At 34.1% G+C, this 24,269-nt stretch overlaps 2 protein-coding genes across 2 annotated transcripts; both read right to left on the bottom strand.

Moving 5' to 3' along the window:
* Positions 1 to 339: 339 nt before the first annotated feature.
* LOC108983785 (putative leucine-rich repeat receptor-like serine/threonine-protein kinase At2g19230) lies at positions 340 to 13,627 on the bottom strand. Its single transcript, XM_035691566.1, has 14 exons — positions 13,577 to 13,627; positions 10,790 to 10,877; positions 6,179 to 6,707; positions 5,505 to 5,992; positions 4,944 to 5,076; positions 4,689 to 4,760; positions 4,303 to 4,374; positions 4,135 to 4,215; positions 3,732 to 3,889; positions 2,744 to 2,949; positions 2,520 to 2,646; positions 2,116 to 2,181; positions 1,822 to 2,011; positions 340 to 865 (listed from the first exon to the last, which is right to left on the bottom strand). Exons 1-14 carry the CDS (start codon positions 13,625 to 13,627, stop codon positions 439 to 441), a joined length of 2,688 nt encoding a protein of 895 aa, XP_035547459.1. The 3' UTR covers positions 340 to 438.
* Positions 13,628 to 15,807: 2,180 nt separating this feature from the next.
* LOC108983786 (putative leucine-rich repeat receptor-like serine/threonine-protein kinase At2g19230) lies at positions 15,808 to 20,253 on the bottom strand. The gene is made up of 12 exons (XM_035691943.1): positions 20,238 to 20,253; positions 19,678 to 19,810; positions 19,418 to 19,489; positions 19,070 to 19,141; positions 18,903 to 18,983; positions 18,585 to 18,702; positions 18,048 to 18,102; positions 17,481 to 17,692; positions 17,257 to 17,383; positions 16,892 to 16,954; positions 16,599 to 16,788; positions 15,808 to 16,314 (listed from the first exon to the last, which is right to left on the bottom strand). Exons 2-12 carry the CDS (start codon positions 19,800 to 19,802, stop codon positions 15,918 to 15,920), a joined length of 1,512 nt encoding a protein of 503 aa, XP_035547836.1. The 5' UTR covers positions 19,803 to 19,810; positions 20,238 to 20,253; the 3' UTR covers positions 15,808 to 15,917.
* Between the last annotated feature and the right edge of the window lie 4,016 nt (positions 20,254 to 24,269).

The raw sequence follows: 24,269 nt of genomic DNA, 5'->3' as shown, positions 1-24,269 counted from the left end.
TCCTAGAAATAAATTTATTTGTTTTCATGATAATATATAGAAAAAAAAAGTAACAATTATTTTTAAAGGATTGTAAAAGTTTCACATTTTCTTCGTTCTACAACCAGCATTACTTTCTTTTTCCCACTTTGGAAGCCTGAAATGCTGTAGAGATGGTGATTATTCATTCTATGTGACAATAATCTTAGCTATCATTATTTAACTGCAAGGCTTGTCATGAGCAGACATCCATTATTATATCTGTGAGCTCCCTCTGTGAAATTTCTGTGTGTATGTAGAGGTACTCTTTTCAAACAATGTTTTAGACACAAAAAATGGGTTAAAAAACTGTCTGGATTGAAGAAAAGATAGCCACATGAAACAAGGATATAATAAGGTCTTCAAACAGACTTTGTCATATTGCATACAAGGAACTTTTGAGCATAGTTTGATTAGTGACTATCTAGCGACGGGAGCAAATTCGGATTCTAGCTCCAAATGGAAAGTGTTGTGTGGCATGCTTGAAGTTATGCACTCAGTTGCCATCGATTGACTTCTCCCATGAGTCATTACCAGTGCCAAACATTCCTTTAGTTCTACCAATACCTGACTCATGTCTGGCCTTTGGATTGTAACTGGTAGTGCACATGACATGGCTATGTCCACAACTTTCCAGGCAGAAGTGGTGTTGAATTCTCCTTCGAGTCTTGGATCAACAATGTTTTGGATATCTGCCCTTTCAATCAAAGGATAAACCCAGTCAAGTATGTGATTGTTTCGCATAGGTCCTCTTATTATTGCAGGGCGACCAGTTATAAGCTCAAACAAAATAATCCCAAAGCTATAGACGTCACTTTTCTTGCTGAAGTTTCCAAATGTTGCAAATCTGCAAGTAGAACACAGATGAGGGTCATTTGAACAGCAATTATACAACTCGCACTAGTGAATAAAGCAAGGCGTGTCCAGTTTCTAATAGGGTGTACTTGTAAAACCACATATTTTAGCATTCTTTGTACATTGAATTAAGAGTGGGAAATAAGTTTTGGAGATTTTGGATCCATTGGGAACATGGGATTCCGTGTGGCGATCTTCAAGGGCAAAACATATAGAGCACTAGCCATAGGCCAATGCCTAGTCAAATTTTGCCTAACTTTTACTAAAGTGGTCTAAACTCCAATGCTCCACTTTTAAACTATAGTAAAGTCAAACTATTCTCCAAGTTTGGACTTCTACTGTTCATTTCCAAAATAATTTTTTAGTCTAAAAATATTCTCCAAATTCAACTGTTCAATTCCCCTTTTTCTTTCTTTTTTTTTTCTTCCTTTAGTTGGAGTGTATTTGTTGGATAATTAGGTTGAAGAAAAAAATAGTTGAGAAACAATAATTTTAAGTAAAAATTAAGTTATTAATTAATATATGGAACGTATTTGCATAATCTAAAAAAAAGAAAATTTAAAAAATTATTATTAAAATATATAATATTATATTATTATTATTTTGACTTTGGGATAAATAGTCCAATGCGGATTAATATCTCTAATAGTTTTGACTTTAGCCAAAACCTCAACTTTTCAAATTTTGGACTTGGCAATGATCTAACGATATTTTAACTTTACAATATTTTTATTCAATTTTTTTTTTCTTATTTTTCAAAATGTCATAAAACATCATAACTCAAACTATTTTATTATTATTCACAAACTATTTACAAAATTTTCATCTTATCTCCTTCCCTAAACATTCTATTGGTGTTATAGATTTCACTAGAACTTTGGACATGATAATTGATTACAGTATACTAAAAAAAGAGCTATGCAGAAGTCATTAGGTCTAAGCACTTACTCCGGATCGACGTATCCAAATGTGCCAGCTGGGCAGGTTGACACGTGGGTATCATTTTCGGTGGCAAAGGCTCTAGAAAGCCCAAAATCAGCTATCTTGGCTTGCATTTGTTCGTTTAGTAGGATGTTGGATGGTTTTAAATCTCTGTGGATGATAGGTGGCTTGCAACCATTATGTAGATACTCCAAGCCTGTAACTCCACCAGTAAACAATGTTGACTTAATTCAAGCGAACAAAAAAATAAATCCGAAGATATTGAAGATGAATAATTATGTGGTTAATTTGTTTGCAAACCGTGTGCTGCGTCCACTGCAATACAAAGTCGCTCCTTCCATGTTATGACATTTGGGTTTGTCACTGCTGCCAAAAACATTCAATTTTGTCTCAGTCAGCTTAGTTGTCATAAAAAAATGGCCCAGGTTTTCACAATCATGCAAGAAAATAATAATTTCCTACGGATTTCTATGAAACACACAGATTCAATATCCTCGTATAAACTTGTGGCGCTGCCTATGGGAAATGACTTGACAAGGATTCGGGATGATATGCAGTGTCAGGTGGTTGCTCTGACTAGAAGCCAATGAGGTGCAGTGATGGGACTGTATCTAAGCTATGATGTACTTTTGATTTGATGAAGGTAACATATAGCTAGCGACTCATAGGATGAGAGGAGCCTTTGAAAACGAGTCTGCAAATACCTGATAAATGCTGCTGCAGATTCCCATTAGCCATGTACTCATATATGAGTGCCTTTTTTTTGCCTTCATCATAGTATCCAACAAGAGTAACCAAGTTTCGATGATGAAGTACCGTTAAGAGCTGTGCCTGCGTTTCGAAATGGAGTTCCATTGTTTAGTTGAGTGAAATTGTAGTCTTTGAAACTTTCAAGTAATTGCAAACTCTGTCTTCTATTCTATCTAACCTCCGCTCTAAATTCCTTGTACCCTTGGTTTGATGAAGGAGAGAGAAGCTTGACAGCAACTTGAATTTCATCTTTCAATTTGCCGAGGTACACGTTTCCAAATCCTCCTTTGCCAATGATGGTTCTGAAGTTATTAGTTATCTTAACAACCTCAGAGTAGCTATACTGTCGATTCTTTGATTTGATGCTGGATTTGGTAACCATGTCTACAGCAAGAAAGATTATAAAAATTGAAACATTCACATGTCTGCTAAAAATATGTTTGCGGCTTGCATTGTAATGTGCTTAGTTTATGTTTTAAATATCTCATGCTTGTTACTATAATTAATAGTCCAGAGTCCACTTATCCTAAGGGGACTTGCAGATTAACCCTCAGGCTTGTACAACCAAATCCCATAATCAGTGATGTTATAGCCGTGCTGAGCTTAGATTTCTGCATTATAGTTTGAGAGTGAGTAATGCTAGAAGAAGTCTAGGATTTCATGTTTGTCTATGTTAGGATGTGTTATCATCCTTTTCAAGAGTTTGGGGCTACTTGATTTTACAAAATAGCAGGGGATTGAGATGCCATGGTTGTACTGTATAGACAATAATGAGATTCTCAGCTATGTCGAACTCTAGGGTGAATGGATAATGAATGGTGGAGGATGAAACTATTTATTTTTAATATTATCTTAATGATTGAGCAATAAAGGGCATCAAGAAGCCAATCTAATGAAGGATACATTTTGCTGACCTCTCAAAAGTATCCGTAAACGTAAGTGTGTGAGAATTGAACCAAAACACTAGGTGAGTAGAATGAGCGCGTTCATCACTTTCACCTACCATGATGTTCCACTAATGTAATTCATTTATCGATCATTTGCAGTTTCCTTCCGTAATCGTGTTCTTTTTTTTATTTTCCATTGACTGCTATATCTTTTTAAGCAAGCTCACCTATATAAACTGTGCTAACAACTACAGAAGCAGAAAATATAAAACGAACTACCTGATCCTCTTTTCCTTCTATATATAGCAAGAGCACTAACGATGAAGAGAAGGATCAAGACTGCTGTTATAGACGCTGTAAGAACTGGAATGAAAAACTCCTTTTTCTTCTTTCCCTTACATGGAGTGTACAGACAAAGATCCAGATTTGCATCAACCCTTGTATGAAGTGCATCAAGGTAAGATGACAGGGTCAGTTAGTTATTATATATTAGATGGTGCCTTCCGTCATGCAAAAAAAATTACAGTTCCAAATATAATTTTTCCTTAAGAGTGAAGAAATGAACATAGACTTTTTCTAGCATTTATTATGTACAAAAAAAAAAAAAAAAGAGAATAAAACGAAATTAACATTAATAAGGAGAGAGAGAAAAAGAATATTGGAGGTAGGAAGATAGACTAACCTCAGGTCCAATTTTCCATTCCTAAACTGTTCCAGAAGAGCCTCAGGAACCGGACCTGTGAGCTTGTTTCCTCTTAAATCCCTGCAAAGATAGTTCTAAGTATATTATTTCAATTTCCTTCCCTGAAGGTCATGTTTGAAACATCCAGATCAGAGCTCCACAACTTACAGAGTTTTCAAATTAGGTAGTTGTTCAAAAACTTCTGGCAGTAGCCCAGTTAAGTCATTAAATGACAAATCCCTGAAAAGGAAAGAATAATTTTGTATAAGAATATTAGTGAGTTAAGCTAAACAATTGTTTTTTGTCCTTGAAAATCAATATTAAATAACAGGACTTGCATATAAGTATATTTCCTTCCAAGTAAAAGTCCTGGTATCAAATCTTAGAAAATACACTCTCCAATTATTAATATCTACAACAATCAGGGGTCCATCTGCCAATTGGCAATCTCAAGCTGGCAGACTGTGTTGCTCAACATGCTGGTGTCTGGGAAGCACTGGTGTTAAGAAACTGAATGCTAATTAAATATCTATCGCAGTTCAAATAAGACTCACAAGGACTGGATTAGTTCGAGCTTAGAGAATGAAGTTGCAATTTTCCCTGTCAAGTTGCTTGAGCTCAAGTTCCTGCTTGTAATTATGAAACAAGGAAAAGTTATTGCCAATGTTCAAAGATAAGTTGCAATCCAGGAAAAAAAAAAATCTCATGCAATAAGCAGGAAGTCACCATCTGTTTGAAGTTTTGGTCAAAATGAAAGTTTCACAGCGTGATTAAAATTTCACAGCATGCATTGACAGAAGTACACTCACAATGAGATGATCCTTGGAGGATTGTCATTATTGCAGTTTAAACCTTCCCATGAGTAATTACTTGGGACACATGGATCGCCTTGCCAGTTTCTAATCACGCTGTACTGGATCTTGATCTCCAGCATAGCAGTAACTTAAATTTTTAATGGAAAAAAAAGAATTAATAGAAAATGATTGAAACATAAAGTGGGAAAGACGGAGGAGGGAGAACTTGAGATGAAAAAAAAACCATAAAGAAGTACCAAAAAAGCATAATAGTGTGCAAACCATGCATGTGATTCTCCCGCATGGCTACAAGTTTCCCATGGGAGGAATATCCAGTTCACAGCAAAGGGATGCAACTATTTGAGTTGCAACCACTAAATTAAAGGCCGTGATCTTGGAAGAGTTGCACCGCACACATCATGAAGGGACACCAAATGGATGCAGTGGTGGTGCATTTCGTGTACTGTTTGAACCAACTCTCCGGCCCATGTGATCAACTCCGGCCTCACATACGCACGGCACATGATATATAATCCAGACAATTAGGAAAATAAAAAGAGAAGAAAGAAAGCATACTATCGTCTGGGGCAGTCGGTTTATTTGTTAGCTCTAAGAGCCGATAAATCTCATAGGCGTTGAGGATTGGAGGAATCGTAGTTCCTTGAGCCGCTTTTATCGAGAAGTGAAGCCTCCTGCCGCCGCTATTTGGCGGATCATCTTGGACTATTGTGAGTGGATTTAGATAATCAAGTTTAACAGATTCTGAGAGATTGCTCTCACCGTTCAAGTCAATTGTCAATTCCCTCTGCTGGCCAGGTTCAAGTTTCTCTATCTCAGCAAAGTGAAGGTAAACATAATATTTAGAAAGTGTGTCCAGCGCGGTCCAGGAAACTTTTAATGCAATGCTCGCGTTCTGTGTTTTGGAAGCCGTCTTTAACACTTGAGCTGGTAATTCATAAGCGTTATCAGTGCTGTTGGTGTATATGGTCGAGACGGAGGAAACTGGAATCAAACTTTCAGATTGTTCAGGCCACCAGAAGCGATCATATACATCGTCTCTATACCTGATTTGCAGAAATGTTTTTACACTGTAAATACTAAGAACAAAATGATACTTGAACAACTACATGACGTACGTACGTTTAAGTATTCATTACCTAATAACACACCTAAAATCCCAACTATCCCAACTTCTTCTTTTTTTCTTTTTAGCAACACTCTATTTCTAGCTCATGAGGGTACTGATTCACCTGATTACTGGTCCAGTGCTACCAAAATCCCTTCGGTCATGCAAAACAAGTGCCCCGCCTGCAGTGATCGGATATATGGAATTGTCCAAAGGTCGTAGTTCCAACGCTGAAATGAAGGGTACACCTTGGCCAGTGTTCACAAGACACACATCGATGTAATCCGTTGAGAGTAGGTGAATAATCTCATAATTGGTTGCAACCGTGCTATTCACTGTGCTCCATTTATTGACCCCAAGATATAGGTCGAACTCCGGATGTTGGTTTTTGCCATCGTAATTTCCATACAAGAATCTAGCCCTGATAAGGAACTTATTGTTTTTGCCTTGATCCGGTTTCAGGCTATAACAATTCCTTTTTCCTTGAGGAAAACTTCTCAAGTTCTTTAGTGGCTGTACGTAGTGTGCAGATAAATTAGGAGATGCAGTCTCAGCTACTCCAGTATCTATTAATCCTTTGTCTGTCACATACGAAATACCCGTTGCCTCTTCAATGTAATCTTCGTTGCTGCCACAATCAATGCTGATGAAACCTTGAAATTTTGGCAATCAAATTAAGCGAGAATTATACAAAAGGAATTGTTATATATACGGTCTCCTCAGATAAATTGAGCCAGATTGAAGTGGCTAATATAAATTTCAATGTTTTAGCGATGTATCCTTCATGTCAACTTGTAAATAAAATCATTAAAAAAAAAAATATAAGGTTTCAAAGTAAAAATCTCAGGGACGTCATCTAAAAATTTCCTTATTTTGATTTCATTTTTTAAATAAGTTAGGTAGGGAGGAAAATGAAGCAAATAATACACGCCCATATATAGGGAACAATGACATTTTATCCTTAATGAATAGAAACAAATTTAAGATTAACAAAAATTTCAAGATCAGTACATCATGTTCTAGTCAAATACCTGCTGGAATTTCAGCAAGTTTTCTTCCACCATGAGGAATATTAATGTTCCCTGCAGCAGCGTGTTCTGAGTTGCCAAGAACAGCAGTCGCTATAACAAAAATAAGGCACGCTTTCAAAACCAAAAGCATTTTTGTAATTGCATCAATATCCATCTGTCTTTCTCACTAAATTCCCTGCCGAGCAAGACGTGGGTACTCCAGCCATAAATAGTGGAACTAGTTTGGTATACGCGTGTCTCCTACGACTCGAATCGCCCCAATAATTTCTTGGTTTCTTCTTTTTCTACTTCTCTCTCTCTTTCTCTGCCTTTCACCAATGTGAAAGAAAAACTTCGACTTCGACTATCTTGAATTTTCCTTGTTATATCTCTTTCGGTTCTTGCGACTGATTGTCGTATGACGACTTGACTGATTATATAAACAAGCACTAACGTGTTGATGAATTCTTGTTGACGTGTTTATTCTAAAGGTTGTTAGGAGTTGCTTTAAGGTTTTAAAAATTGTTTAAATAATTTTAAAAGAATAAAATTAGATTTTTTTAAATGTTATATATTAAAATATTTTTTAATTCCAAATAAGTTAAAAAGTTAATTGACTTTAAAGTAATTTTTGGATAGTAAAAAAATATAATTTTAATTTTAAAAACGCTGTCAACAAACAAAAATATTTATAGAAGTTTTAGATAATCACAATTTCGCCTTTTGATCTTATCACATTTTCGACACTATAACTTTCAAGTGACATTTTGTGTATTTTTAACTCAAAAAATATTTTTTTATATTATTTTTAAACAAATGTAACATATTTAAAAATATTATATATATATAATTATTAAATAATAAATAAATTTTTAATCGTAGAGCTTATTATTTAAGCTCTACTAAGTCTTAAGTTGTGATTATCAATCATTGATGAAGTTTATTACTTTTTTAATTTTTTATAAAAAATTTAAACTCATTTTAATATATTTCATACATTTTAACTTAAAAAATTAAACTCATTTTAATAAAATTCATAAAATACTATTATTAATAATTTAACATAATTCATCTCAAAATCCAAAAATAACCTTAAACTAAAAATTATTTTAGCCACTGTAAAATCAAATATTGACTAACTACGTACTGCTATGTACCAGCGTTGGCCGGCTCGGGACATAACCCCACAGGAAAGACTTGCATTAGTTATTGCCAAGGCTACCTTCGGGCAGATTTCAATACTTTTTAAATATTTTTGTATTGATAAAAATAATTTACATGTTAAATACAGTAAACCATTTTTGTATCAAAATTTCTCTAAATAAAATTACTATAATATTTATCACTATTATATATAAATAAAATCATTATTAAAAAAAATAATCATTGATTGGACCCATACATTTTTTAATTATCTATCTAAAAACAAACAACTCAATATACTTCATACATCCAAATAACTTAAAATACTCTTAATAGGACCCACAAACCAACTTCAATCTCTACTCATAACTATTCACAAACATTTTATAATATTTATTACTATTATATATAAATAAAAAATAAAATTACTATAATATTTATCACTATTATATATAAATAAAAAATAAAATAAAATCATTATTAAAAAAAATCAATCATTGATGAGAGCATTGGCATTGACTTCATCAAAGTTATCTTCAAAATTTGATGAAAAGTACATATTTTTCATAAATTCAAAACCTTCCTATCCATAACCCTACATTGGATTAGCCATCAGATTTATCAAAATAATAATATAATATTATTTTTTTAATAATAATATTTTTAATTTTTTTTTCATATTTTACAATTACACTAACCATATGTTAATTAATAATTTAATTTGTACTTAAGTTATTGTTTCTCAATTAATTTTTTTCCTCAATCTAATAATCCAACAAACACATTTTACCAACCCTTCTTCTACCCAATAATCACATATATAATTTTTAAAACCAACAAACATATTTGTTTAAATGATTTTAAGAAAGCCTTTTGTTCTGTTTGTGATTTTTTTCATACGAATGACCTTTGCCCCAGTGAAGCAAGTGTTTTGATTACCAACCAAGAATTAAAACTATGAGTATGGAAAATACTCTCTTACCTATCAAGAATGCATTGTTGCAAATTCCAGGCCATTGACTTGATGATTTACATGACTAAATACAAAAAATAATGAGTACGGGAAAGACCAAATAATTGATTTCATCTAAAACTAATGAGGGAAAGAACTAGAAGCTGTATCAAATCCAACTTTGACCCAAGCTAACTGAGATCTTTGTTGCCAATTGCAACTGAAAGCTCTAAAAGAGGAGTTGGGTTTAGTCCAATACTGGAATCAATTGCTGCATGAGGATAAAGATATTGAAGATCAGCTGAGGTAAATTCTTCCTAGCAAGTAAACCAAATTTCGGTGTGCGCATCAAGAAACTAAAAAAGCTTCCAACTACTTACTAAATAGATATGAACTTACCCAAACCAATAAGACCCACATCCAAGCAAACTAGGGCAAGCCCAAAACATTTGATGGAGGCATCTTCATAAGGATAAGACAAGAGATAGTGCAAAATGTATCTGGAAACCCAGTGCAAGAGGACCACAGTTATACCAGAAGAGAGTTTTTCTAATATTCAAAGGTGAGGAAAAGCCCTCCATTTGAACAAAATATAAATCATAAAGCCAGCTTTCCTAAACTAAACATATGCATGAATCTTTCAAGCAATGCTCTTATTGGTTGACGTGAATACAACTAGTATGTTGATTAGCATAGAAAACTACGAACTGAACATGGCCTGGTTAAAGAAGCTTGCACCATTGATCATGAGGCATGATTTGTAAGCCTCTGAATATGCATTAGATACATTAAGATGCCCCATGAGCGGGCAAGGCCTTCAATATATTATGCACACTTATACCCCAAATTCCCTTAAAAAATAACCTACTGAATGCCCTGCTAAATTTGCCTAGACCACCACACCACCTACACATAACAGGGGGGAAAAAGACCAGATGAGGGACATAAATCTAGTTCCCAGATAAGCAAACCGCATTAAGAGTGTGAGAAGAGGGCAATCCATATTCCATTGTGTTATCTTCCTCGTCTTTCGTGGCAGTTATTCTCCTAACAGGTGGTGAACTGGGTCTTGGAGCTGATACCACATCCTAAACACCACACATAGGTATATTCACAAATAAGCACTATAATCCAAGCCAAGCAAAGCTAGAGACCAAGATATTTGAAGATCACTCCAGAATATCATAACTGAAGTCAGCTCTTATCTTCACTTGCATTCAAGGAAGAGATACAGACGAACACACAAAAGAATATCATAAGCTCATCAATTTTTAGAAGTTTTGATTCATCCCCTTTTCAATCATACCTGTACAGCCAATACCTTCCCACAAAAATTAATCTCATCCCATATGATTCCAACACCATCAAATCCCAACCATTAAACAATTTCAAGTTGACTGACTAGTCGTGAAAAACATTGAGTTTCCTAAAGTCTCGCATATGATTAAAAATAGCAACATCCAATCAAAGAAATTAGAATTAGTTTGCACGATGTATGCGGTGAAGACCAAAATAGCCTACGTACATTCCGGAATTTAACAAAAAAAATGCTCGAAACTCATATTTCCTTTTACTCCCATTCCAGAACCACGAGTATCTAAAAGAAAGGAGTTAATCCAAAGAAAATTACCTTTGTTTCCGTGAGTATCGAACCTAGAGGAGCTACAAGTGACCAAATCTTCTTGGGTTGGACTGTGGAACGTGGTGCTGGGTGGAAGCTTGGTCGATTAGGGCTTGTTAGCTTGATTGTATTTTTGAGAGAAAATTGCTCAGGAAAACTGGAAAAATCTTTGTAGTGGGAAGAGAGAGAATTAGAAGGAAATGGAAGAAAATCGCTCAGGGAAATAGAAAGACAGTTCTTGAGGGAAGAGAGAAAATAAGAGAAAATCGCTTGAGGAAACAGAGAGACAATGTTGAGGGAAGAGAAAAAATTGGAGAAAGGGAGAGAAAGAGTGAGAACGCGGGAGACAAAGAAATAGAGAGAAATACGTGGGAAAGAAACTGCGGGGAATTGGATGGAAATTAATGAATAAAATATACGTTTGGCTTGTGAACAGTGGCTCGCCAAATATGACAAGGGAGAGTGATTCATTGTAGCTCAAAGTTTAAACTTTTACTCTTTGATGAATCCAATGCAGCAATTTTAACGTAAAATAAGGCAAATTTTGAAGTTCACTGGCATTGATGAATCGAATGCTAGTGCTCTGAGACTCACATATTTTTCAATTATCTATCTAAAAGTCAACAACTCAATATACTTTATACATCCAAAATATTCTTAATAGGACTCATAAACTACTTCAATCTCTATTCATAACTATTCATAAATATTCTTAATATTTTTTAAATATTCTCACTTTCCAAACATAGCCGTAGAAATTTTGTCGGTGGAAAGTAGTTGCAATAGAAAAGGAAGAAAATATTGAGAGAAAAGTAACAGGATGCACATGGATTAAAAGCATATTTGAATATTTTTATGAGAGAATCTTGAACTTTGACTTCTACAATTTTTTAACTTATAAGTCAAAAAATCTATTTATAAATGATCAAATAATAAATGCACATGGATTGAAATCAGTTTTTAAAAATCTGGAATCGGCTTCTGGGTTGCACCCAATTTTTTTTTTTTTAATCAAAGCCTAGATGTATCTTGACCATTAATAAAAAACACATGGAGAAGAAAGTAAAAAAAATAATAATCATAAAATAGATGATTCATTGAACATAATATATATTTTCTTTTTGAGTTTCTATCTATTTAGTTGCTAGAAATATCAAAACATTTAAACCGAGAGAAAAAAAAAAGGTTTTGAGTTTAAAACCTAGTACTCGAACTAGGTATACTCGGATTTTTCTATGCGGGTACATACCCGAAGTTGTTCCGGGCTGAAACCCGTACTTGAAACTCGGATAAATCCAATTATCTGGATTTCAGACTAGGTTGGAAAAAAAATAAGGCTCAGATGAACATGCCTAATTTCAGGTTATTATCAATATATATATTTATATATGTTGTACGATTTTCTTACCATTTTTATTTGATTGGTCCATATGATTTGTCTCAAAATGAAATTACTCGATATATTTTATCCTAACTTTAGTTCCCATGATTGTAAGATTGATTATGTTGATCTCTTTGTAAAAACTCCATTAATAAATTGTTAGAGACATCAAATCACAGCATCCTAATGCTCCCTTAATGTATGAAATTAAAAACAAAATACGAAAAGCAAAATCCAAAAATTAACAAAGGAAAAAAGTTTTCCATACCTCCACAAAGATCAAAATCTCATATCTAACATCTCCTTTCATATCATTTCTCAAATATCATCTCTCACCTCATATCTCATATCTCATTTTTCATCTTGTGTCATCTTTCATCTCATGTTATATTTTATCTCATCTCATATCTCATATTTCATATCATATCTCATATAATCTCTCATATCTTATATCTCATATCTCATATCTCATCTTATCATCTCATCTAATATATCATAACATATCTCATCTCTTATATCATCTCATATCTTATCTCATATATTATATTTCATTTCTTATCTCATATATAATATCTTATCTTATTTCTCATTTCTCATTTCATCTCATCTTATCATCTCATCTCATATTCTCATATCATTTTTTATATCTCATTTCTCATATCTCATCTCATCTCATCTCATATGTCATCTTGCATGATATATCTCATATCTCATTTCATCTTATTATCTCATCCTATCTCTCATCTCTCATCTCGTCTTGTCTCATCTCATTTGTCTTATCTTATATCTCATCTCATCTCATATTTCACATTTCATCTTATATCTCATATCTCGTCACCTTTCATCTCATCTCCTATCTCGTCTTGTCTTATCTCTCATCTCATCTCACATCTAATATCTTTTATCTCATATAATTTCATAATTCATCTCATATCTCTCTCGTCATATCTTATATCTCATCTCATCCCATCTAATATCTCATATCTTATATCTCATCTCATCCTATCTAATATCTCATATCTCATATCTTATATCTTATATCTTATCTCACATTCACTTTATCGCTTTCACCTACTGTGGAGTTTCACGAGTGCAATTCAATTATCATCAATTGCACAGTTTTCTTTCATGATCATTCTTTTGATTTCCCTAACTTTTTTTTTTTTTTTTCACTACATTATTGAAGGCTTGTATATCAAGGAATATGATTTTTTTTTTCAATCGAACACTATGAATTGTAATAGCAACTACATAATCACAAGAAAAAGAAAGAACTACCTCCTCTTTTCCTTCGACTATATATGGCAAGAGCACTAAAGATGAAGAGAAGGAACAAGACTGCCACTATGGATGATGCAACAACTCAAGTGACAAACTTCTTTTTCTTCTCTCTTGCATGTAGTGTACAGACAAACATCCGGATTTGCGTCAACCCTTGCATAAATTGCATCAAGGTAAGATGACATGGTCAGCAAGTTATAATTATATGATAAATGATGCTGTCGTCATGCAAGATTTACAATTGGATTTTTCCTTAACAATGAAGAAATGAACATATACTTCTTCAAGCATTTGCTATGTACAGGAAAAAAAGGATAAAGTACTGGAATTAACATTAATAAGGAAATAGAGAAAAAAAAAATAAACCTAACCTTAGGTCTAATTTTCCATTTCTAGACTGTTCCAAAAGAGCCTCAGGATTTGAACCTGTGAACTTGTTCCCTCTCAAATCCCTGCAAAGATAGTGTCAAGTAGATCGCTTCAATTTCCTTCCTTGAAGGTATTGTTTGCAACACCTGGATCAGCTCCAAGAGTGTTTAAATTAGGTAGCAGTTCCAAAACTGGTGGCAGTGGCCCAGTTAAGTAACAATTGGTTTTGAAAACCAATATTAAATAACAAGACTTACATACAATTCTTGGAATCAAATCCCACAAATACACTAATTATTAACATCTCAGCAATCAGGGGTCCATCTACCAATTGGTAATCTCAAGCTGGTAGACTGTGTTGGCAGTGTTGTTCAACCTGCTGGTGTCTGGCTAACACTAATGTTTAGAAACTAAATGCTGAAATGTTTATCACATTTCAAATTAAGGACTGCAGTAGTTCGAGCTTGGATAATGAAGTAGCGATATCCCCTTATCCCCTGTCAGATTGCTTGAGCTCAAGTTCCTGCTTGAAATTATAAAACAAGGAAGTTATTGCCATTGTTTAATGTTAAGCTGAAATAAATAATTCTCTGGTATTTTTTTTTTTAATAATTCTCTTGTACTTTTTTTTTTTTTGGGGAGATTTGATATTCAAACACAAGAAAGAAACAGGAATTGTGACACTTTGATCCAAAATTTGCAGCAGATGCACAAATGTGCCTTTATCACGAGGATGAATTTGCCAGAATGTAGCATGTACGATACTCAAGAGTCGAAGCGGACCGAACATCCATAGGGATCGGCCAGTACAATTTCCTTATAATTTCTCTGTTTTCAAAATAACTCATAACTATTCAATAAATCTAAAAAATAATATTAATAATAAATATAATATATAATTATCTTTAAAATATTTCCAACAAATTTCATGTCAGGTTATTATCAATATATATATGTCGTATTATTTTCTTACCATTTTTATTTATGATTTGTCTCAAAATGAAATTGCTTTGTATTTTTTAATCTAACTTTAGATCCCATGATTATAAGATTGATTATGTTGATCTCTTTGTAAAAACTCCATTAATAAATTGTTAGAGACATCACATCGATCTCAGCATCCCTAATGCCTAATGCTCCCTTAATGTATAAAATTAAAAACAAAATCCAAAAATTAAAAGAGAAAAAAAGTTTTCCGTACCTCCACAAAGATCAAAATGATCTATTTTGGAGTATGTAAACCAAACGAAAACAATTTGAATATTCGTAAGATCTAAAGAGAGTTCAGCTACTGAAATTCTAATAAATAAAATCAAGTTTGAAGATTGTCAAAGTTTTGACTGATATTACAGTGGGGGCAAACAAGTACTTACTATCCATATAAGTGAGATTATAGCCTCAACAAAGGTATTGTAGAAAAGGGTGATTGTAAAAATTTTGTATTAAAAAGAATGGTTTTCAAATAGTTAATTTATCTATTCTAAGTAAACACTTTTAAGAAGGTATTTTTTTTTTTTAAAAGGATTTCACTCAGTCACATTTTCTTCCATCTACAACCAACATTGTTTTCTTCTTCCGACTTTTGGAGGCCTGAAACGCTTTGCTTGCTTATGCTCCTTTATCCTGCTAGGCTGCTAGCTTACATCCCTACCATATACACATTGCTGTCACGTTCTCTTCTTCTTACTCGATTCTTCATGGGATGGTGATAAATAAAAGAAGAGGATCTTATTTCTGAAAGTTACTTGAATTGATATTGGTTAATTGGTCCCTTAATATTGTCGCAAAAAATCTATTTAGTTTCCTCTGCATTATGTGGATTCTATGGATTTTCAAACAATGTTTCAAACACAAAAAAGGGCTAAAAAACTGTCAGCACATCCAGAATACAAACTAGTAATCATTGTAATTTAAATGTCCAATAGAACCTAGAAAGCTGTAGAAATCCATAATAGTATTCTCTCTCATACTCGATTAAAAAAAAAGGTTACCCACATGAAACAAGGATATAATAAGCTCTTCAAACAGACTTGTCGTATTGCATAAAAGGAATTTTTTAGCATAGTTTGTTCAATAACTATGTAGTGACGGGAGAAATTTCTGATTCTAGCTCGAAATGGAACGTGCTGTGTGCATGCTCGAAGTTCTGCACTCAGTTGCTATCCTTTGACTTCTCCCATGAGTCATTACCAGAGCCAAACATTCCTTTAGTTCTGCCAATACCTGACTCATGCCTGGCCTTTGGATTGCAGCCGGTAGTGCGCACGACATGGCTATTTCCACAACTTTCCAGGCAGAAGTGGTGTTGAACTCTCCTTCTAGTCTTGGATCAACGATATTTTGAATATCTGCCCTTCCAATCAAAGGAGAAACCCAGTCAAGTATGTGATTGTTTTGCATAGGACCTCTTATTATTGCAGGGCGACCAGTTATAAGCTCAAACAAAATAATCCCAAAGCTATAGACGTCACTTTCCTTTTTGAAGTTCCCATATGTTGCAAATCTGCAAGGAGAACACAAATGAGAGTCATTAGCACAACGATAATACAACTCGCAGTGGTGAATAAAGCGAGGCGTGTCCAGTTTCTATTGGTTTTGGAGATTTTGGATGCATTGGAAAATGGGATTCCGTGTGGCGATCCTCAAGGGCAAAAACATATTTAGGTAGTAGAAAACTTAGGAGAAAAAGTTTAGTGTTATAGATTTCACTAGAACTTTGGACATGATAATTGACTACAGTATACTAATAAAAGAGCTACGCAGAAGTCAGTAGTTCTAAACACCTACTCCGGATCGACGTATCCAAATGTGCCAACCGGGCAAGTTGACACGTGGGTATCATTTTCGGTGGCAAAGGCTCTAGAAAGCCCAAAATCAGCTATCTTGGCTTGCATTTGTTCGTTTAGTAGGATGTTGGACGGTTTTAAATCTCTGTGGATGATAGGTGGCCTGCAACCATTATGTAGATACTCCAACCCTGTAACTCCACCAGTAAACAACGTGGACTTATTCAAGCGAACGAAAAAAGAAATTCAAAGATGCTGAAGATGAATAATTATGTCGTTAATTTGTTTGCAAACCGTGTGCTGCGTCCACTGCAATACAAAGTCGCTTATTCCATGTTAAGACATTTGGGTTTGTCACTGCAGCAAAAACATTCCAATTTTGTTTCATTCAGTTTGGTTGTCATAAAAAAATAGCCCAGGTTTTTACAAGAAAATAATAATCTCCGTCGGATTTCTGTGAAACATGCAGATTCATTATCCTCATTGTATAAACTTATGGGACTGCCTATAGAAAATGACTTGCCAAGGATTCTGCACTGTGTCAGGTTGCTTGCTCTAACTAGAAGCCAACCTATGATGTACTTTTGATTTGATGAAGGTAACATATAGCTAGCGACTCATAGGATGAGAGGAGCCTTTAAAAACGAGATTGCAAATACCTGACAAATGCTGCTGCAGATTTCCGTTAGCCATGTACTCGTATATGAGCGCCTTGTGTTCGCCGTCATCACAGTATCCAACAAGAGTAACCAAGTTTCTATGATGAACTACCATTAAGAGTTGTGCCTGCGTTTCGAAATGGAGTTCCATTGTTTAGTTGCGTGAAATTGTAGTCTTTGAAACTTTCAAGTAATTGAAAACTGTGTCTTCTGTTTTATCTAACCTCCGCTCTAAATTCCTTGTACCCTTGGTTTGATGAAGGAGAGAGAAGCTTAACAGCAACTTGAATGTCATCTTCTAATTTGCCGAGGTAGACGTTTCCAAATCCTCCTTCGCCAATGATGGTTCTGAAGTTATTAGTTATGTTAACAACCTCAGAGTAGCTGAACTGTCGATTCTTTGATTTGATGCTGGATTTGGATTTGGCAACCGTGTCTACAGCAAGAAAGATTATCAAAATTGAAACATTCACGTCTGCTAAAAATATGTTTGCGGCTTGCTTTGTAATGTGCATAGTTTATGTTTTAAATCTCTCATGCTTGTTACTATAATTAAAAATCCAGAGTCCACTTATCCTAAAGGGCAATGCAGATTAACATATGCAGTGATGTTAGAGCTGTGCTGAGCTTAGGTTTCTGTGTTATAGTTTGACAGTGAGTAATGCTAGAAGAAGTACTTGATTTCATGCTTGTCTATGTTAGGATGTGTTATTTCCTCTTTCAAGGTCAGCCTCAAGATGGTAAGAAGTGGTGTCCCACTTATTGAAGAGTTTGGGGCTACTTGACTCTACAAGATAACAGGGGATTGAGAAGCCATGGTTGTACAGTATAAACAGTAATGAGATTCTCAACTATGTCGAACTCCAGGGTGAATGGATAACGAATGGGAGGATTAAACTCTTTATTTTTAATATTATCTTAATGTTTGAGCAAGAAAGGGCATCAGGAAGCCAATCTAAAGAAGGTTACATTTTCTGACTTGGTGTAAACATGACTGGAGAGAATTGAACCCAAGCACTAGGTGAGTAGAATGAGCTCGTTCATCACTTTCACCTACCATGGTGTTCCACTAAAGTAATTCCTTTATCGATCATTTGCAGTTTCCTTCCATGATCGTTTTCTTTTTTATTTCTATCTATAGTTTTTTTTCATGACTTAATTGTCAAAGACCTCGGTGTATCACAAGAAAATAAGGTTAATTTCCGTTGAGTGCTATATCTTTGTAAGCAAGCTCACGTATATAAACTGTGATAACAACTGCAGGAGCAGAAAATAAAGAACGAACTACCTGATCGTCTTTTCCTTCTATATATAGCAAGAGCGCTAACGATGAAGAAAAGGATCAAGACTGCTGTTATAGACGCTGCAAGAACTGGAATGACAAACTCCTTTTTCTTCTTTCCCTTACAAGGAGTGTACAGACAAAGATCCGGATTTGCATCAACCCTTGTTTAAAGTGCATCAAGGCATCAAGGTAAGATGACAGGGTCAGTTAGTTATATTATATATTAGATTATGCCTTCTGTCTTGCAAAAAAATTTACTGTTGGAAATATAATTTTTCCTTACAGTGAACTAAGTGAAGTTCGCATTAATAAGCAGATTGACAAAAAAGAATATTGGAGGTATATAGGAAGATAGCCTAACCTCAGGACCAATTTTCCATTCCTCGACTGTTCCAGAAGAGCCTCAGGAACTGAACCTGTGAGCTTGTTTCCTCTTAAATCCCTGCAAAGATAGTTCTAAGTATATCATTTCAATTTCTTCCCCGAATGTCATGTTCGCAACACCAAGATCAGAGCTCTACAACTTACAGGGTTTTCAAATTAGGTAGTTGTTCCAAAACTTCAAGCAGTGGCCCAGTTAATTCATTAAATGACAAATCCCTGAAATGGAAAGAAAATTTTGGATAAGAATATTAGCGTGTTAAGCTAATCAATTGTTTTCTGTCCTTGAAAATCAATATTGAATAAATGGACTACTTGAAAATCAATGTTCTCTCTCCTATTATTAACATCTACAGCAATCTGCAGGGGTCCATCTGCCAATTGGCAATCTCAAGCTCGCAGACTGTGTTGCTCAACCTGCTGGTGTCTGGCAAGGACTGGTGTTAAGAAACTGAATGCCCATTAAATATCTATCACAGTTCAAATAAGACTCACAAGGACCGGGTTAGTTCGAGCTTGGAGAATGAAGTTGCAATTTCCCCTGTCAAGTTGCTTGAGCTCAAGTTCCTGCTTGCAATTATGAAACATGGAAAAGTTATTGCAAATGTTCAAAGATAAGTTGCAATCCAGGAAAAAAAAAATTACTCATGCAATAAGCAGGGAGTCACAATATGTTTGAAGTTTCGGTCAAAATGAAAGTTTAATAGCGTTTCAGCATGCATCGACAGAAGTTAATGTTTCGGAAGTGCACTCACAATGAGATGACCCTTGGAGGATTGTCATTACTGCAGTTTAAACCTTCCCATGAATAATCACTTGGGACACACGGATCGCCTTGCCAGTTTTTAGTCACGTTGTACTGGGTCTTGATCTCCAGCATGGCAGCAACTTAAGTTTTTGATGGAAAAACAAGAATCAATAGAAAATGATTGAAAAATATAAAGCGGGAGAGACAGAGGGGGGAGAACTTGAGATGAAAAAAGAAACCATAAAAAAGTACCAAAAAAGCATAATAGTGTGCAACCCGTGCATGTAATTCTCCCATGGCTATAAGTTTCCTATGGGAGGAGTATCAGCTCACAGCAAAGGGATGCAACTATTTGAGTTGCAACCACTAAATTAAAGGCCGTGATCTTGGAAGAGTTGCACCGCACCCATCATGAAGGGACACCAAATGGATGCTAGTAGTACTGGTGCATTTCGTGTACTTTTCGAACCAACTCTCTGGCCCATGTGATCAACTCCGGCCTCCCATACGCACAGCACATATATAATCCAGACAAGGAAAATAAAAAAGTGAAGAAAGAAAGCATACCGTCGTCTGGGGCAGTTGGTTTATTTGGTAGCTCTACGAACCGATAAATCTCATAGGCGTTGAGGATTGGAGGAATCGTAGTCCCTTGAGCCGCTTTTATTGAGAAGTATAGTGTCCCGCCAGTACCGCTAATTGGCGGATCATCTTGGACTATTGTGAGTGGTTTTAGATAATCAAGTTTAAAAGAGTCTGAGAGATTGCGCTCACCGTTCAAGTCAATTGTCAATTGCCTCTGCTGGCCAGGTTCAAGTTTCTCTATCTCGGCAAAGTGAAGGTAAACATAAAATTTAGGAAGTGTGTCTAGCGGGGTCCAGAAAACTTGCAATGGAATGCTCGCGTTCCGTGTTTTGGAAGCCGTCTTTAACACTTGAGCTGGTAGTTCATAAGCATTATCAGTGCTGTGGGTGTAGATGGTGGAGTCGGAGGAAACTGGAATCAAACTTTCAGATTGTTCAGACCACCAGTAGCGATCATATACATCGTTTGGATAACTAAATTCGCACAAATGTTTTTACACAAAATTAGTTACTTAAACAAAATTAGTTACTTAATTAAAGACAATATTTTCATTTAACAACTTACTTTTAAATAAAATTAGAAAACTACTGAGATATATTAATTTTTTATTTGGTAAGTTTAATTTAATATTTATAATGGGATAATTAATAATTATGAGGTAGGTAGCTTTATGGGAGAATATAAATAGTCTATCTTCAAAATTATATAGTAAAAAAATAAAAGAAAATATCCGAATGGTAACTTTGAGGAGGCAAACTCGGGACCAAGTGTCATATCATATATATATATATATATATATATATATATAATCCCACATAACACAAGTTAAGAACTTAAGGGCATTAGTTAATTGACTAGATATTTATTAAAGAGCATTCATTATATAATGGTAATTTGACTTATTGGCTGCTTTATGGCATTAATTTTTATTTAACAATAATATAATAAGATAATTGAAAATATGACTTAATTTAAACATATATGCTTTCAAAACTATAGATATTGTATATAAATAAGTTATGAAAAATTATATAAATAATTATAGAACGGATACATTCTACGTAGTCTCTTTATGAAAAGATGAGACATACCTAAAATCATATTTTATTTTTTAGAACTTTATGAAAAGATGAGACATACCTTAAATCATATTTTGTTTTTTATAATATTATAGAAGTCTTGCCAATCTATAATATTATTTATATTTAACATCACTCTATATATATTTTCTAGCGCATGAAGGTACTGATTCACCTGATTAATGGTCCAGTGCTACCAAAATCCCTTCGGTCTTGCAAAACAAGTGCCCCGCCCGCAGTGATCGGATATATGGAATTGTCCAAAGGTCGTAGTTCCAACGTTGAAATGAAGGGTACACCTTGGCCAGTGTTCACAAGACACACATCGATGTAATCCGTTGTGAGTAGGTGAATAATCTCATAATCTTTTGCATTCGTATTTTTCACCGTCATCCATTTATTGACCCCAAGATATAGGTCGAATTCTGGAGCTTGGTTTTTGCCATCGTAATTTCCATACAGGAATGTAGCTCTGATCAGGAACTTATTGTTTTTGCCTTGATCCGGTTTCAGGTTGTAACAATTCATTTTTCCTTGAGGAAAACTTCTCAAGTTCCTCAAATTCTTTATGTATTTTGCAGAAAAATAAGGGGACACAATCTCAGCTACTCCAGTATCTGTAAATCCTTTATCTGTCACGTACAGAATACCCGTTCTCTCGTCAACGTAATCTTCGTTGCTGCCACAATCAATGCTGATGAAACCTTGGCAAAGAAAGAGAGAATTAGGGCAGTTTTCACGTTAAGAATATCTCCGAATATCAAAAAATGAGTATAAATCTCAGGGTCGTCTAAAAATTTCCTTATTTTGATTTCATTTTTTAAAATAAAAGGCATAAATAAGCTAGGTAGGAACAATATTGCATTTTCTCCTCAATGAATAGGAACAATACCTGCAGGAGTTTCAGCAAGTTTTCTTCCACCATGATCAATATTAATAATGTCACCTGCAGCAGCGTGTTCTGAGTTGCCAACTCCAAGAACAGCAATAGCTATAACAAAAAACAGGCTCACTTTCAAAACCGAAAGCATCTCTGTAATTGCACCAATATCCATCTCTGTCTAATTTCTCACTAAATATAATTTTAGTGCCCTGCCGACTGCCGAGGAAGACGTGGGTATTCCAGCAATAAATAATTGAACTAGTTTGGTACGCGCGTCTTCTACGACTCGACTCGCCCCAATAACTTCTTTGTATCTTCTTTTATACTTTTCTCTCTCTCTCTCTGCCTTTCACCAATGTGAAAGAAAAACTTCGACTTCGACTATCTTGAATTTCCGTTGTTATAAAGTTATCTCTTTCGGTTCTTGACTGATTGTCGTTTGACGACTTGACTGATTATGTAAACAAGTATTAACGTGTTGATGAATTCTTGTTGACGTGTCTATTCTAAGGGTTGTTAGGAGTTGCTTTACAGGTTTTAAAAATTGTTTAAATAGCTTTAAGAAGATAAAATTAAATATTTTTTGTCATTTTTTGTCATTTTTATCATTTTTTGTATTAACATTTTTTGTCATTTTTATCTCAATAAATATTTTTTATATTATTTTCTAACAAATATAACATATTTTAAAGTACTTAAACATATGACCAAATAATAAATAACTTTTTAACAATTGAGCTTATTAAACTCTACAACTATAAGTAATAAGCTTTTCCATCTTCAACATTTCAAACATTTTTTAATTTCAAATATTTAACTTTTTCATTTAACCATTATCTAATCGTTACAGCTTTCTTAAACTTAAAAAAAAAACAATTCAATTTTTTCAAATTTTAAAATAAAATTATATTCTAATAATATTTTAACTTTATAATATTTTTATTTTAGTTCATATTTCTCATTTCTCAAAACTCAATAAAATATCTTAACTCAAATCATTTCACTTCACAAACTATTTGATTACTATTAACATATTATTTTATCTACTCTCATTCTTCAAACATCCCTTCTTAATCTAACTTTAGCACTCCACTGATGTAATTAGCTAAAATAATTATTTTATATTAAAAAAATGATGTAACTAATCATATTAGTAGAGTAAAAAATATATAAAAATGACTATACATAAATTTTTTAAAAAAATAATAAACTCAAAACAATAAATGGTCGAAACGTGAATGGCATCAGGAACATTTTGTCTTCATTTGAACTGGGAAATAAAAAACGAAAAACTTAAAACGAAAAAATTAAAAATATATATAATTTTATTAATAGTTACTTTTTTAATTATTAAATAAAATTAAAAACTAAAATAATAATAATAAATAAATAAAAAGATAGTAGTAACCTGTCATTATCAAAACAATAATGGTCTACGCGTGCTTGGCATTGGGAATATTATTTTATCTGCATTTGTGGATGATCAGTGTTAGTATTTGATCCAATTAATAATCACTCGAGAGTCCATCTCTATCTCACTCTAGTAATATGTTTTTGCCGAATAACTGAGTCCATGTAGAAGTGATAAAAATTCAGCACTTATGTTTGTGTTGTGCCCAATGGAAGTTGCAAACGCTGAAATCAGCCTCCTAGATTCATCTCTAACTACCCCTCCAATACTTGCCATACCAGGATTATCTCAACTACTCTCATCAATATTTAGTTTATACTAACACGAACATGGTCTTTGCCAGGCAACAAACAAAACAAGTTTCATCTTTGGGGCTTTATATGGAATGTTAAGATCCGTAAGGATTTTTTCATCCCTTGCACTCAATAGTTTTGCAGCCTTAAGCTTTTCACATAATTTTCCAATCCAGTATTTTATTTGTCTCCAAATTTTCTCTGTGTTAATGCGTCTTCCTTCCATTCTCACACTACATCTTCTTAGCCATAACTGCCAAGTGACTATAGATGAGATTATACCGATTAGTTGACCTTTTGTAGTAGATTTGGAAGCTTTGTTAAACCAAACTTGCACCACCTCGTGCC

Source organism: Juglans regia, chromosome 7, assembly GCF_001411555.2.
Source record: "Juglans regia cultivar Chandler chromosome 7, Walnut 2.0, whole genome shotgun sequence".
Lineage (NCBI taxonomy): Eukaryota > Viridiplantae > Streptophyta > Magnoliopsida > Fagales > Juglandaceae > Juglans > Juglans regia.
Note: the sequence above shows the minus strand (reverse complement) of the source record. Positions and strands in the feature narration are given on the sequence as shown.